The 16,598-nt window shown below is 39.9% G+C and overlaps 2 protein-coding genes across 4 annotated transcripts; one reads left to right on the top strand and one right to left on the bottom strand.

The window, feature by feature from the left end:
* Nucleotides 1-773: 773 nt before the first annotated feature.
* LOC145453662 (protein cereblon-like) lies at nucleotides 774-16,364 on the bottom strand. Of its 3 annotated transcripts, none has more exons than XM_080331634.1 (13): nucleotides 15,980-16,364; nucleotides 15,398-15,454; nucleotides 14,432-14,531; nucleotides 12,749-12,780; nucleotides 12,603-12,688; nucleotides 11,755-11,957; nucleotides 10,734-10,901; nucleotides 9,201-9,313; nucleotides 9,057-9,139; nucleotides 4,487-4,699; nucleotides 3,335-3,528; nucleotides 2,613-2,755; nucleotides 774-1,445 (listed from the first exon to the last, which is right to left on the bottom strand). In XM_080331634.1, the coding sequence occupies exons 1-13, from the start codon at nucleotides 15,993-15,995 to the stop codon at nucleotides 1,372-1,374; spliced, it is 1,482 nt and encodes a 493-aa protein (XP_080187760.1). In that variant the 5' UTR covers nucleotides 15,996-16,364; the 3' UTR covers nucleotides 774-1,371. The 3 variants fall into 3 exon arrangements, with proteins under 3 accessions (XP_080187760.1, XP_080187761.1, XP_080187762.1); XM_080331635.1 differs by having other exon boundaries at nucleotides 4,499-4,699; XM_080331636.1 differs by lacking the exon at nucleotides 15,398-15,454.
* LOC145453667 (uncharacterized) lies at nucleotides 5,044-9,324 on the top strand. Its single transcript, XM_080331641.1, has 6 exons — nucleotides 5,044-5,539; nucleotides 6,074-6,393; nucleotides 6,450-6,588; nucleotides 7,073-7,150; nucleotides 7,251-7,382; nucleotides 8,982-9,324. The coding sequence occupies exons 1-6, from the start codon at nucleotides 5,351-5,353 to the stop codon at nucleotides 9,045-9,047; spliced, it is 924 nt and encodes a 307-aa protein (XP_080187767.1). The 5' UTR covers nucleotides 5,044-5,350; the 3' UTR covers nucleotides 9,048-9,324.
* Nucleotides 16,365-16,598: the final 234 nt, after the last annotated feature.

The raw sequence follows: 16,598 nt of genomic DNA, 5'->3' as shown, positions 1-16,598 counted from the left end.
ATATAAATCTGTACCATCTCTATAATAACACTACAGAGGATGTATAATGTCTTACAGTCTCTATAATGACTCTGCCAAACACATATTACTACCATCCGCAAGGAAGCAGTATGGAGCGAATGCAAAAAATAATCCGCGTCATGCAAAATCTGGTTATCAATGAAGAGTATTTCCTGAGCAAGAGAAGGTACTGGACGAAATTGAATGATATTAAAAAGATGAAGAAGCACAGTCCCTGACGAGGCCCTAACTTGGGGATGAAATCCATCAAAACAGACTGATATAAACTAACAGAAACCTTCCTGTTGTTGCTAGCCAGTCTTCAGGATTACCGGACCACGACCTAACATCGACCTCGCCCTCCGCCACATACCACCCAATGTTGTCGCTTGCGTCTTATATTCTCTGCATTACTTTTCATTCAGTGTTCATGCCTCTTATTTACTTCGCCTAGGCTAAGGTGGGTGTCTGATCTTAATGGCTACTCCAAGTCGTTTCGACACCCTCCTATCTTTTCATTGTATCGCAGTCTTGTGATGTTTTGAAACGATGAAAATATTAATAAACCTGACTGACTGCTATATTCTGTCAAATTATTTGTATTCCCTGACCTATTGACATTGTGACTCTTGTTTCTATTCATGTCTGCTCGCCTCGTTTATATTGCTTCCTGACAAGCATTTAACCATTTTGTTAACGCTGCAATCATTTGATTATAAGCCTCAACAAAGCACACGCGACGTACGTACTACTAAGCCATGCCAGAAACAGAATTTCATCAGTCCAATGACATACTGTATTTCTAAAACAGGAACTTTCACAAGACGTACAAATAGCGATATGGCCTTGAAGTCATCACTACCACTGCCCACAACATATCACACAGTATTACTCATAACCAACAACAGATTCATAATATAACGTATCATACGCAATTAAACAGACATGACGTGACAGTTCTCTCATCGACACGGCCGACATACCAAATTCCGATGACTTCTTCAGATACAATATTGGGTGAAAGAATGACACCATACATTCCTCGTGCACTACCCCATGCAAAGTTCTTCAAGTGTGTTATATCTCGGCAAAATCCCCAATAATATAGATCCTGATTTTTTAAAGCACTAATATCTGAAACGTCACAAATTGATTTGATTTTGTGGAGAAATGACGAGAAAACTTGGTTCGAGACTCTTTAGCACTGTATAGTTAATTTGTACGAGCAAATACCAAAACCATTAAGTTGATTTGAAACCAATAGGGTGAAAAATCAGCTGCATCTCGTCCTCGCGGAGTGCTAAGGCTTGGGCTAAGGCCTTGGAAGGGTTGACTGTAACACTGTTTTCCAGCCATCTCCTCGATGGGTCTTCAAGAGGATATAGAAGATCCGCTGCTCGTGTCTGTACTGGAACTCGGCATTGAATCCTCCACTTCTGAGTCATCTGGAATACATCGAGTGCTCCCGTTATTTTTCCGATTCACAAAACAAGTTTCAAATTGAAAAGAAGAGAAGTTGCTTAAGTTCTCTTCAGTTAATTTTTAAATTTCATAATTTCAAAACACCACAAGACTGCGACATAATAAAGAGATAGGAAGGCGTCGAAACGACTCGGAGTAGTCTTTGAGAACAGACACCCACTTAGGCCTAGGCGATGTAAAGAGGAAGCATGCACACTGAATGCCAAGTAAAAGAAGTTGATATAGAAGGACAAGCGACAAAATGAGCTGGTAAGTGACGGTAAGCGAGATCGATATGTCAGGTCGTGGTCCGGTAAAGTGAAGGGCTGACTAGGGCTTCGTCATCAAGTTAGAACTGTCCGACAAATCATGCAGATATTGGCAACTCTATATTTGCAGTCCTAGACGCGAAATAACAGCTTATTCATTCCACATAAACACGGTACAAATTATTTCTAACACCTTCCTGCATTACATTTAACCATTGAGACAAAATTTCCTCTGCAGGATCACACAAGTCATTGTCTGACATTTCTGGCAATCAAATACCACTTTTGTACGGGCAAGTGGCAGCAGACAAATTCATGAAGTGAAAATACAAAGTTCATTCATATCAAGTGGTAGGGTTTTCTACCCGACTAAAAGAAGGCAGGCCAACTATTCACAAAAATTACTTTTCAGAAAAGTAACAAAGTACCAGATGTTGTGTCAATGGTCATTAGCAGAGGTGGTCAGTAACGAAGTACTTCTACTTTTTGAAGTACTTGAAGTAGATTTTGTCGGCTCACACTACTTATTAAGTAGTTATGATTTTAGACTACTTCTACTTCTACTTGACAATTTCCAGTTTTGTAGGCAAAAATAAGCGTAGAATACCTACTTACTTACTTACTTGTGAACCAATACTCCTACTTCTACTTGAGTAGAAATTCCGGCGTTACTTCTACATCTACTTGAGTAGCGACGGTGACTACTTTGATCACCTCTGCTTTTGTGACGTAATAATCAGCGAAAACCTAATCGATGGGGTGCGCAATCTTGTCCACCCTGCTTATATGTCATAAAATGCGAGTCAACCAGTCATCAACATTACCAACTTCGACTGGTCCCTTCAATTTCCAATGGATATCTGAAGGAAAACACCAACGAACCTCCAACATTGTTCATTCGTAGTGACAGAGCGGATCTTGTCAACCCCCAAAATGTTTTCGGCACAAGCGAGTCTTTAGTGGCAGTGAATTTCCAACCGATATGACACCAGCAAGTGGCACATTGACAAATGGTCCAAGCGTACCTGAATGATAAAAGTGGTCAGAAACAATGTTTTTCTTCTTTTCCGGATAGCCTAAGCGGAGTTTTTCCACCCTCTTACTCACTCAAGCGGTTTTAAAACTGCTTCAACATCTACCCTGACAGTATTGATGCCAAATTACTAACCCATTATATGTGTTGTGGAGTAGAAAGTGGTGTTTGGATAGATATGGATGACTTCTTTCAGTGAGGTTGTCTTTCTGTAGTTAATCATTCCGTGTTAATTGCAAATTTGTTTCTTGGTATTTTGAAAGCTGCCAAACGAGATTAACCGTCAAAAGTCATTGTGGACTCGCCTCAATCAGCTTTTTCAAGCTATTCTGGTAATTTTCATAGCTTTCAATATACACTTCAACTTAGCTATCTATATTTACTTGTATTTAAGGGGAAATTCATGGAATTACTTCTACTTGCACTTGAGTATCGTCAAAACCTTCTCTGACCACCTCTGCCGAATACAACATCAATAAGGAATCAATACCAAACCACTGATAATAACATACACACTGCTTTGAGAGGAACAACAGACAATTCCACCAATTTCACGTAAGCATATTTTTACCCAGGAAACCAGCTGTGCTCCTCTGACGGTTCGGAGACATTCCTCAAACCTTTTGCCGAATAAACGGTCAGCGTTTCGTGGATGTGACCGGACGGGTTCACGTACGCATTCACAGGTCCCGACACCGACATGTTGAATATGTGATTACGATGTGTGATTTCATTTTCGCATTCAACGCATATGCACACCGCAAACTGAAATTGGAAAGTGAGCGGTTACCATTGAAAAGTGTCAGCTAGAAATGCTTTGAGTGAATAAGATACACAATTTGATTCTATTCATTAAAATAATACAGTAAGAAGAATTGTTCACGCAAGGCTAAAAATACAATAAATGACTGATTGATTGCGCAGGTAAATAGCATATTGCGTAGTGCTTGCCTGGTATTGAAATGGATACCAGACCACAGTCATAGGCTAATCGATACAATCAGCATATTTTCCAAAATGCATGTGTTTCGTATGTTTCATTTGTATCTCCTAAATCTATACAATAGTGATAATGATGATAGTGTTGAGGACGGCAAATTTTGAGTCATTACAGAAATATCAGTTAAATCTCGTGTTCTGATAACCTAAAACAAAGCTTTCCGTTTGTCAGCGGGCAATCACGGTAAGCTACTAGGACAAGAGTGCTTTAATAGATTGATGGACATTGGACACCCAAGTGGGGATAACATTGACTATGGATGGCCACAACAATTTGAGTACTTAGATCCGTGCCGGATATCAATCACAATTGTAATGATTTGAGTTGAGTAGTAAGGGTCAATCTGTTTCGAGTACCCAACTTGAAGGCTCTTAGCACTAAAAATTCTTTGTCAACGAGAAATATAGTCTTGATGCTACCCCCATTGGAGCCTTGAAACATAGAGTGGTCATACCAAAGGAAATACAGAAATTATTTTTGGTCACACGTAACTGGTATTCATTTACATGTGGCCACAAAAAGCAACATATTTCAACTTTTTAATTCATTACGTCATGAAGAGTGATGCTTGAATGCTCAACTCGTAAATTGAGAGTATAGTGTTGACATCACCACAATCCTAGATACACAAAAAAACTTCACGTTCTTCGAACGAACACAAATGCATACCTGGCATAAATGCCGTTGCGGCCATAAACACAGTAATATGAAACAACAGTTTACCAAGAGGTGGACCTGTTTCAAAATTTGATGTTCGTATCGCAATCGCTGCACGGAGCTGTCGAGTTTCAACACTTTAAGCCTCATGTTGGTCGTCATGAGACTGTGAGACGCAATCCAAAACGAGAAAGCCGACGGCGATGAAGGAAGCTTTTTTTCGTCCAGATCCGGATACCAACCTTTCAATTCGTCGATGATCCATTTCCTCAAACAATTCTGAAAGGAACGGACACGGCCACAGTCGTTAGTGTTGGTACACCTTTTAGAGTAGGAATGATACCATAAATTTCTACTCGATGAAAAGTGGGAGTAGCGATTTATGAGACATCTCAAAACTACTTTGAGTACAAGCACAAAATTATCGTGCTGAAAATAAGTCAAGCATGTATTTCTAAAAGTAAATCTGGTCAAAGAGCCACATGCTTTTAGCAGTTAATAGGAGGTGGCTGCTTTCCAAATTTCAATCTTACGAACAACACAAAATGACCAACGACAGAAAAAAATTGGTGGTATTACCGAAAATGCATTTAGTTAACATGACACAACGTCTATTTCCTAATTGCAATCTATGCTTGCATTACAATATCTTGACGCCGTACATGATTTCTCAGATTTTAATTTCAGTAACATCACTGACAGTTTTGAGCAGTGGGTCAGCGTATGAGGTCTTTCCAATATTATATTGGAGATATATGCAAAAGGAACCATGAGGATTGAACAACATGTACCCAATTCAATATTATCATCATCGTGCCCTTCAAAACGCAAGAAATTGCAATGAAGGAAGTTATCGAGTAGTATTACACGATAGTTTACACCACACCGTGCCATTCCACCATAAGGCTGCGCTGTGTCGAGTGACGGAAAATGGGCGAATACGGAATATTAGTGAGCCTGCTCACGCTGGATAACTTCTACAACAAAAAGACGATCAAAGGAAAGATAAATCTACTGATATTTGTAACGTTCAAGGTGATGGCGCCGGTTTGGACGTCCGTTTCGATTGGCGACGACACGATCGCCACGTACAAAGCTGATATGGCTGCACATTACAAGGTAAGCCTTAATCGCTAGAGATGCAGAGTCAGGAATTTGGGCGTTTTCAACTTGTATGGAGTCGGGCTCATGGTGAGGCGGCTATGATACTCGCAAGAATTAGAATTAGAATTATAGCTACAAAGGTTTTTCATTTCAAATTAGACTAGAATTAGAATTATAGCTAGTTTTTTTTTTTCAAAATTAGATTACAATTAGAATTACTGAATTTGCGGAAACTTTGATATTGAATCATGTCAAGCACATTCTTATAAGCATGAGGATTGCCAATGTCTGTACAGCAAGCTTGGCCCCTTTTGCACAGTTCACTTCTCAAGTAGCATTTTCAGTCAGAGCAGTTGTTAGATTAGAATTGAAATTAGATCGAAGAAACTTTTCACATTAGCATTAGACTACTGGCAATCCGCTCTCATGGGTCTCTCTCTGAACCAAAGTGACCAAAAATCAACTTCTAAATCCAGTTTTTGATCATACCAAACTGATGGATTTTGCACCTGCAACCCGAACTGAAAATATGCTCGTTTGTTATTAAAGAACCATATGAAGACAATATGTCACGATGCGGAGGAGAGTCGTCTGCCAGATGATGAAATACGATTGGAAAGTCTCGAAAATAACAAAGCGAGCGAGCGAGCTACGGAGCTTTGGAAAAAACTAGAAGAGAACACAAATTCTACCCAACTGACGACAGATACGTGCCAACTTACTGACAGGGAGGACGTTAACATGACGGAAACCATTACAGAGATGATCCAAGTGTATAACGATCTCCTCGATAACCTACGAGAGTCAGCCGATATTGAGGAGGATATATTGAAACTTCTAAAATTAGATTATTGCTGCAAAAATTTCAAGTAAGTCATATTCGAAAAATGTTTTCGCTGAAAAATAGATAATTTACCATATCCAGGAATATGGCGGATGAGACAGTTACGTGTTTGCGACAGAAGAAGGCAGCAATTGGAGAGGACTTGATACCATTTCAAATGACATTATACCTTCCATGCTTTTTCTGCATACTCATGGCCTTGATCATGGCTCCCCTCAAGGTTCGTGGACTTAATTATTTGATTATGGAAAATATTTTCATCAACCAAATTCCTGTTGTAATTGTCATTGAATACTTGTGATAAAAATTTGGAATGCTTATTATTGTCAGTAAGAGCTCTGCATTTGGTCTTCTAGTCTTCTTGTTTATTCACCAGTCAGGATGAACCATAATTACTGGCATCAAAGAAAATCATTGTACATTATGCACAGTATATTCAAATTCTTTTAGAAGACACACATGTTTAAAAGTGTGGACAATAGATTCCAAAAAATGCTATAGATTACCGATATCGTTCCATTCATGGCAATCATTCGGATTGTTGCGTCTTCATACATTTACAATAGCTCTGCTAGGACGATCGGCATAACTATATTGTAGTCATTCTTGTCGTTAGACTCAAGATACAATTACCCAAATGAGAGTACTATGAGACTGAATGAACTCTTACTTGCTAGTATAATATGCATATATATCTTCCACAGAGAATACCAGTGACAAAGAAGCTGCTTTTTGAAAGCGACGACACATGCGATTCAAACGAAAAGATGGACTACTTCAATGTAATAAGTCTGCAATTTCACTTTAACGACGCCAGGAGATTTTATAATCTTGAACAAGGAGAGAGAAATTACAACGACCAACCGTCCACTTGCTTTCCAGAACTATCTAAACTTTTTCGCCGACCTACTCGCGTTCTACGCTCTCACATACAAGCTCAGAAGAATCGGTCTTGTCATGGATGGAAAGTGCAAAAAAAATTTCCAATGCCTCCCGGATTATTTACCGCCACAAGTGAGTCGCACCGGCTTTAGTGTTCAATTATTCCTGGTTGACAAGTTGACATACCGTAACGAAGACAACATTAGGTTGTGGTAAAAAATTTGGATGCATGCATGACGTAACTGGATCGTGTTTCATAATTTCGAAAGTTATCTTATGGCAAGTTTTTGCAACTTTTTTTTACAACTTCCGGCAGCCTCCTAAATACTTGGATGTAGTATGGTGTTTTAAGCTGTTTGGACGAATCTTATATTGCAACTTTTACATGCAACTTCTCAAAGTATTTTCGATTTTCTATGCAACTAACTTTTTACTGGAAATATTTGGCACTATATGTAAATAGATCGCTTGATTATTTCACTGTCGTTTAAATTTGAGGTCCTTTCCGATTTGATGTATATTCGGGCAAGACTGACGGAAATTATATATTTACTGGGTCAATTTTTCAGGCTATTGATTTTTTTGAAGTCGCCAACATTGAGTTTTGCTACAGCGCCTTGGTTACGGAACGATTCAAGTATCTCATACCCTAATAATTTCAAGGAACTTGTCCATAAATGCAACTTTTGTAAAAAATAAGTGCAACTTTCCGCAGCAACTGCAACAAAAACATGCCTTTGTTATCAATTAACGAAAGTGCATAGTTACGTGCACACTGCACAGCCACACATGCAAGTGTACTATAATAGTTATTCCAAAATGGGAGATTAGCCTGAATATTAGGGCTGTTCAAAAATAACCTTTTTTCCCTAATCTTGCGGGTTACTTGATTAAATCGTTAGGTTGCCTTAAAAAATGACGCACACCAAATTTGAATTCATTCCAACCAATATTCGCGGATTTCGTAGAGTTTGAAAATTTTGAATTCGCCTAAAAATGCAAAAAAATTTTTTTTTTCAATTTTCCTTCCAACCTTATGAAATTGTTGCACTGTCTTCAAAAACGATGCAAAACAAATTTGACTCAATTCCAAGCTGCAGAAGCCGAGTTATTCAAGTTTTTTGATGATAATTCTGGGATGATCCACCAATCAAGGATAATCCCAGAATTATCAAAGAAAAACTGAAATAACTCCACTTCTACGGCTTCGAATTGAGTCAAATTTGTTTTGCATCGTTTTTGAAGACAGCGCAACAATTTGATAGGGTTGGCAGGAAAATTTGAAAAAAATTTTTTTTTGCATTTTCAGGCAAATTCAAAATTTTTAAACTCTACGAAATCCGCGAATATTGGTTGGAATGAATTCAAATTTGGTGTGCGTCATTTTTCAAGGCAACCTAACGATTTAATCAAGTAACCCGCAAGATTCAGGAAAAAGGGTTATTTTTGAACAGCCCTACTGAATATGGACTTGTAGGAACTGGATCAGAAAAAGTAAGGCTGGTCTTACTCAAAAATCATCACGCCTTAGAGTAATTTACTGTGAAATTGTCTGTATACATCATTTGAGACCAAAACCAAAGGTCAGATTCGAAGGGTGAGTGAAAGAAAAAATGCAGTCAATCGATGTCAAGAGCATTTCCAAGTTTGATAATACAAGAACCCTCACCCCGTCATAATCAAAGCTTAAACTCACCCACGACTAACACCCTATTAATACCTTCCATTTAGATACTGTACTTGATATTAATGTCGCAAGTACCGTGGATAAGTATCATCTCAAACTTCATCTACTGATCGTCTCACCACGTCATACATCCTGTACGCCCACGGAGGATTCCCAGTCAACCATCCCGCTGACAATATCGCTTTATCGTACCGGCGATGACCTTTGACACACCAGAACACATCAAAAGATTCGTGCTGCACACAGAAACGGGATAAACGTACCGGAAAAGTTCCCTCGAATGCCGGCAAGCTTCCAGTGCACGCCAAGCCTGGCACCAGACGCGGGCGGAAGTAGATCCGCGTCGTTGAGAATCTTCACTTTCGCAAATACACTTCTGAAAATCGAGTCATTCGTATCAATGTGTCACAAAGAATCAATGTTTCATAGTAGTCAGCGTTGATGCTAAAGTAAGAGTGGAAAAGCAATGTCCCAGATTTTTTGTGCCGTTACCAGTAGAAGTGGTACTTGCACGTGGAAAATGATAAGCTTGAAGAGTACACGGGTAGTTTGAAAGTAAATTGGATCAGGTGAGCAAGATTATAGTTAGTCAATAGCCGGTGAATACTTTCAAAAACGCAAGCTAGATATCCATGAAAACTGATACATAAATCAGGGGATATAATACATTGTCCTGCTCTGTTAATCACGGGTTACCTTGTCTGACTCAACAATGATTTCAACAGCTTCTTAGAGGTACAGAACTTCAATATACAATTCAATAGTATATTCATATTGAATACATGACAAGCAATGTTCCCTCTAAGCCGCGCACGTGCGCAAATGCGCAGTGGCGAAACGGTCTCTGCGCACAGAAAATCTCCGTTGCACACAAAAAATCCGAAGTGATGACCTTTTTTTTAGTCGTTACGCACTGTTGTCCAAGAGTCTGCGCAGTAAGTTGGTGAGTGTGCGCAGACTCGTCAAAAATTAGAGGGAACATTGATGACAAGTGTCAGCCGACAATATTCGGGTTCATTTCAATATGAATATACTATACACTGATTTCAGTAATATATCAGATGAAAATCTATCTATTCAAGTCATACTGACATACCGTTCATTGTAAAAAAATTTTTTATCAAATTCAACTCCCATTATTTACTTTCTGGTCACATAAACCGACACATTTGAAGTCTTCTACAGGTCCGTCTTATTTTTTGACGACATAACGAATGATGCGCGAATACTGGACATGACTTGGTTATCAAGTCACGGGGGTGCCCAATTTTGCCCAGCCCTACTTAAGAAGTAAGAGCAGGGTTGTAATGACTCGAGTCATGAATCTACTCGAGTCACGATTTTTTGGTGACTCGCCTCGTACTCGAGACATTGTGCATGACTCGAACCAAGTCACATGACTCGAGACTGGGACGGGCAAGACAGACATTTCATTGTACCTTCAATTCAAAGAATAGTGAAGTCATCACATTATCGGTATTTTGTCTATCAAGCCTGATACTAGGAATATAGGGCCCGATACTGTTCACACTAAGGAAAATGACTATATTATGAACAGTGACCATACTGACTTGGACTCGAGTCAAAACGCTATGACTGGACGCGACCCTCTACTAGCTGACTTGGACTTGACTTGGTGGTATATTGAAAATGACTCGAGTCAAAACCATAAAAGTGAGATTGACTTGTGACTCGGAACCTTGTGACCTGGTTGCAACCCTGAGAAAGAGCTTCCTCGAGTCTCTCCGACTTCAACAGCGATTACAAAGTAGAAAAGAAACACGCGTGCACCTCACCCGTTCACTTGCGGACGGAGCTCCATGATTTCGAATCTCTGCCGTCCCAACGCGATTCCCACTATGCTCTGCACCCCGTTGACCTCCTCTTCGCGGATGGATCGCAGTTCGGCCGTACAACCGTACTGGGCCAAGTAGGTTCTGCGCGTGTCGATAGTAGCGTGGTATCTAGAGAATAGCATTACAACAATGGCTACTCGGTTGTCTTATGTCTTTCTCCGTGATTTGATACAGTTGAAAAACGACCAGAAGCAAAATGTCGGAGTATAACTATAGGTACCGGACTACCGGTATGATGTTTGACTGAGTTTTACTAGTGCCAGTTTGCCACGACCAAGGCTGCAGACTGCAGAGTAGGGGACATTTTGGCCGCTTGAGATTCACGCGTCAAAGTTGGCGCTTTTGAATTTGTTGTAGTCATAGTAAGAATCGCGAAATTTCATCAAGGGGCGGTGAGTCGCAGTTGCGATTTAAAACTTTACGGAGTCGACAGTCGAGTCGTGTAGAAATTTAGGCGATTCTCCAGCCTTGGTCATAGCTAGACATGGAATTCAGCGCATCAAAACCTGATAACATCCCAAATGTGAAATAAGCCAAGCTGTATTAGTACAGCGGGTCTTAACTGCGGTTTACATGAACCCCGGGGGTTCGTTGGATGTCAAGGACACACATCGCACTCAAAAAGCAGAAGGCACACAAATTTGCAGTAAATATTAATTATAATAAAAGGTGCAGTAATAGTAATATCAAATCAACAGATTCGCAAAAAACTACAGTGCCTCATAACTTAGTGACTGGGTCACAATACCGATTGCAAATTTTGGAATGAGAGAGAACTAGCTGGCATCGATACTGACAACCAATAACCACAATTAATCCTACACGTCGCAATAACAGTAAAGGTGTGCGAATAAGGATGCAATGCAGTTCCTGTGTTATCCACTCTTCTAGTCGATCAATCAAATAGTTCACTAATTGGTGAGTTTCGTCAGATGCCAGTAATTGGTGGCAATACACAAACCTTAACAAAGCCACTCCGAAAGTCTTATCTTCTCTATCCATGACGGCTTGTAAAAGCGAAACATCTCTTGGAGCTTTTACGTCCAAAGGCATGGTTTGTCCCGGCACCAAGACAAAGTCGTCGACGCGCAGTATTGGAAGTACAACAAACGATTCCTGGTCAATGTATTGTATGCCGCTGCAGTCATCCATTTCGCCAAGGTACTGGTTAAGAGAGGAAGATTAAAAAAATAAAATTGATGGTCTGATTATTATCTACATAAATGTTAGTGTTGAAACAAGTAACAGGATGTGGGCCATCTTTATTAATTATATCATCTCACAAAATGACTTTGTGTGCACAGACATTCAGAGAAAAGGCACAAGGACTGAAGCTCTACAGACGTATGTTATTCAATGATCAATGACGGTTATTAAAATTGCAAGTTCCATGTTCGTGATCAACACAGAATTACTGATGTCGATGGAAATGGGTGATATTTTCAAAGTTATAATCTGTTACTGGCATAAGGGGTCTGCATCAGCCAGTTGCCACGGCAATTTCAATGATGAAAGAACAATCTATGATGCTGAATCCATCCAAATGCTACTTTCTACTTGACAAAATCTATAAAGGAAATAGTTCGGCTTCAAAGAAATGTCTATTCTATTGTAAAAAGTATTCCAAAGAGGTCCACAAAACACACTTTGTTACTCACTTGTTAGTGAATATGAAAGTAGATTCCCCAATTATCTCTACGGTATTACACTACCATGTCTGACCCAAGAGTCACCCTCATATAAATCAGAAAACTCTCTGTGATCTACAAAGCGGAGTTCACAACTCTGGTTCCAATATACATAAGTTACCGAATGCGCAGTAGGTAGGTGTTGATCAAACGTGATATTTTCAGGCCTTTCTGCATCGCTATGACTGTCGTTGTCACTGGCATCCTCTGAAATTTTTTCAGTAATTGTTTCTTTGTCGAATTATGATTAGTAAAAGCAAAACAGACCTAGCATGACCTCACGTATTATCCCACTCAGTCTGAAATACAAATGCATCGAAATTACTTGCCGGAACGGATCAATATAGGAGAATGCTCTATGACAGTGGTTCCCAACCTTTTTTGATTTATCGCCCCCTTTTGAAGCTCCACGCCGATCATCGCCCCCCAAATATTGGGAAACTAAAAACAGCACTTCGTCAGCCCCCTAAACGTTGGTCTTTGGCCCCATAGGGTGATAAACCAAGCCCCACACCCCCTCACAGCCTGTGGGTCTTTTGTCGCTACATATCAGCTATACCCTATTTAATGTACTGTTTGGTGAGTCACCGTACACCGCCTAAACGCGCGAAGCGCGACAAATTTATATAATTCATGTTTGAATCGGTCAATATGGTCGGGAATTGCATATATATTGCTACCAATTTTTTAACCTCTTTCTGCCCGCGTAATCAGATTTACCGGTAGAGCTGATTGTGGTATGCTGGAAAAGGTAGGGCCCCTAAATGATAATTAAGCATCTTCTGGCGGAATCACTGTTATATTGACTTCGTTACATGATGCTATTTCGTGACCTCCTATATCTGTTGTCAGAAGATATGGAAATCGTTAGAACGTACCAAACTAAAAGACGCACATGATTTCAAATTGGTATTTCTTTGCTGGCAAATAATTTTTTCCTTGCGGATTGGCATTTGTCCTGTAGTCGCTAGGACAGGAACATTCGACGCCAGCCATTGAGGCGCATATGGACAATTAAACATATATGTATGTACATTTCGAAGTTTTCGGTCAGCACAAGGGCAAGCCTTTTCGGCCAAGGCCATCTCGCTGCTGATCGTTCTGGCACAGTTCTCGAAGTCGCATGTTATATGGCCTCTAACTTCGTATGTCTTGGTGCGTCGTGGCGCAGGAATGGCCGACGACGAAGTCTCCAATTTCCTTAAATCATGCGTATTTTGTTGGGTGACAGGTACCCCAAAATCAAAATATACGATAATAATAAATGGCGCGCAGCGCGAAAAATTTCTGAAAAAGTTGCATGAATTTCTAAAATATTACTTTATAATTCATGTTAATTCACGAAATAATTTTGGGCCCCCCTCGAGTTCGGGCCCCCACCCCTAATTGGGGGGTTTTGGATGCGGTAGTTACGGTCCCGACTCCAATATAGCCGTTTGAACGCGCCATCGCCCCCATATTGCCCCCTTCGTTGCTTTCGGCCCCTATCGCCCCCTCCGTCTGTTTTCGCCCACTTCATTATTTTCGCCCCCCTAGGCCGCCAAATCGCCCACGTTGGGAACCACTGCTCTATGATAAGGCGGTGATAGGTATTCCGTCCAGCACTTGAAACAGGTTTATAAAATACTGTAAGTTAGTTTTGCAAATATTGCTTGAGAATTGAACCTAGAGGAGATGAGTCACATCTTCAGTGACGTTTCTGAATAGAGTGTATGCTAACTTACAAGGTTGATGCAAGGATAAATCACACGTCCATCATAATAAAGGCAAATATGTCCAGAGATTTAGATAGATAAATTTCAATTTACAAAGCCGTGTAGAATTTATATTCCAAGTTCTGAAACACCGGTCATTGATTCATCGATCCGTAGTGCGGGAATAGTTTCGAATCAATTATTCATACATCTCTTCTATTTAGTAACATAGTCAAATGCTACAAGTCACACTTACGACAGTCTCCTATACGGTAGCATGCCATTCAATTGTATCCCGTCCATCTCTACCTCTTCGTCAGACCCGGACTCCGAGCCATCTTGCTCGAGTGAATTTTCTGGCAAAAAGTATGGCAATCATAATAGTATTCAATTGAGGAATGCGCTACAACACCTATCGGTCACGTTTTCGCCAGAAACAAAAGGGCTGCGTAATACAATGTGGACAAAAAATTATTTAAATAAAAACGTGCAGGAAGATTGTGTAGAAGAGCCGGGCTGGAGTCAGGGTTGTTGTTTATTAAACATAAAATTAGGCGATTATCACCTGTTGGGCTTTGGCTGCACGGTCACTGATTGTGTGAAAAGAAATTCCCCGCGGACAATGATGGTGTGTAAAATGAAGTCAGGGTGAAAAGTAGAACTACCATATGTCCTCTTTTAGAAGGATTTGTCCTGTTTTCTCAGGAGAAGTGAATGGCCGTCCAAGGACGCCCAAATGTCCTATTTTCGAGTTAGTTGCGTATAGGCTACTTTCAGCAAGAATTTTAGGCAAGACGCTGCATTTATTTCAAAAAAATTACTGCAGACATGAAACATGTCGAATTGCTGGTTTAAAAATAGTCTTCCAGCACATTTCACTACAGGCCCATTCTTGATCGCTAGTGCAAACATTGTTAGACGTTCTCTGTAACACCTGGACCTTTTTACATGCGAGGATCTGTCGCAATTTTTATGGCGAAAGTTCGAACGGACCATAATGGAAGTACGGAACGGAACGCAACGGAACATCACATGTAAAATAGCCCATTAACAAAGTTTTTGCCAGCAACTACCAAGGAAATGTCAAACACTATCAAACTCAAACGTAACTCAATTGTATACTTAGTTTTATTTCTAGGCAAAAAAAATTCTTCTGTCTGGGTGCTGGAAATATGGTAGGCCTAGTAAAAAGTGATTAATGAGAAAACTGTTGCAATGTTACCTCGCGATGACTCCTCATTATTGTCATGTTCGGGAAGCATTGGATCACCCACATCATCTGAAAACAAATGACCGAGTCTTCCGCATAAAGTGCAGACTATATGAATACCAGACATATTATAGCCAGCTCCAGAAAAATGTTTTGCCAGATTGCTACCGCGTTAAGTTATTGTGTGCAATGTCACAAAAATGCAAAAACATCAGCCAGTCATTAAGACGCAGTTCAGAGATGGGATGACCAGCAAGGCTTGCGATTTCCGGGATCATTTTGTTTGCTGACCCTTTTGACACCAGATTCTGGGCAAAATAGAGAGTGAAAGAACAGCGAATTAAAAATAATAAGGCTACCGGTATTGTATTGTGAAAATTGTTGTCATATAAGTGCATATTATAATATGCTGGTATAAAACACAGTAGTAATAATATATAGTGTTGCTGGAAATTTAGAAATGAAGTTGTGCCTGTTAGGGGATATCTGCCTCATTCTTGAGTTTCAATTTCAGTTAGCGAATGGCCGAGCTTCTTAGAAGTTAAAATGAGGTTGGGCATGTGCCATGCGATCACTGAAAAACGTATTATTTACCTGAATTATCGTCCATTATGGCTGATCGTGATGTTATCCAGAATAAGTATCAATTCCGAATGCCGACTTTACTTACAGGAAATCGTATTCGGACGGTGGACACGGTACATCCAGTACGAGCAAATTAACATATCATATCAATATATTCTATTATGAATGTCCGTGCATCAGGGTTTTTGTGATTCTTTATATTTTCAAAAAGATAGTCGTTCAGTACTTAGAACTTGCTTATCTCTAAAGCCGCCTGAAATCGCATTCGCAATATGGCTTTATGCAGATCTGCACTCTGCAGGAACTGTTCGCTGCTCTTCTGAACTTATTGAAACTCTTGGGATTCCCCAACTATTGTTGACGATGTTGCTTCTTTGAGTTTAAATTTTACAGATCACTAATATTCTATATATCTATAGATAACTAACCTACGTAGGTTAGTTATCTATAATATATCATTGTCTAAGAAGACTAACCTATGTAGTTGATACCAAAGAATGTAAGTATGTACAGTACATGTATGTAGAAGTTTTTTTCTACACCCCCACCCAAGAGATCTATCGACTACTCAGGACTTATCATCTGGAATGCATTACCACCACATATCCGTGAATCGCCTTATAATAGA

The sequence above is a fragment of the Botryllus schlosseri genome, chromosome 13 (assembly GCF_051294905.1).
Source record: "Botryllus schlosseri isolate E-star chromosome 13, Bs_hap1, whole genome shotgun sequence".
NCBI lineage: Eukaryota > Metazoa > Chordata > Ascidiacea > Stolidobranchia > Styelidae > Botryllus > Botryllus schlosseri.
The sequence above is the reverse complement of the archived record's forward strand: the minus strand, read 5'-3'. Positions and strand labels throughout refer to the sequence as shown.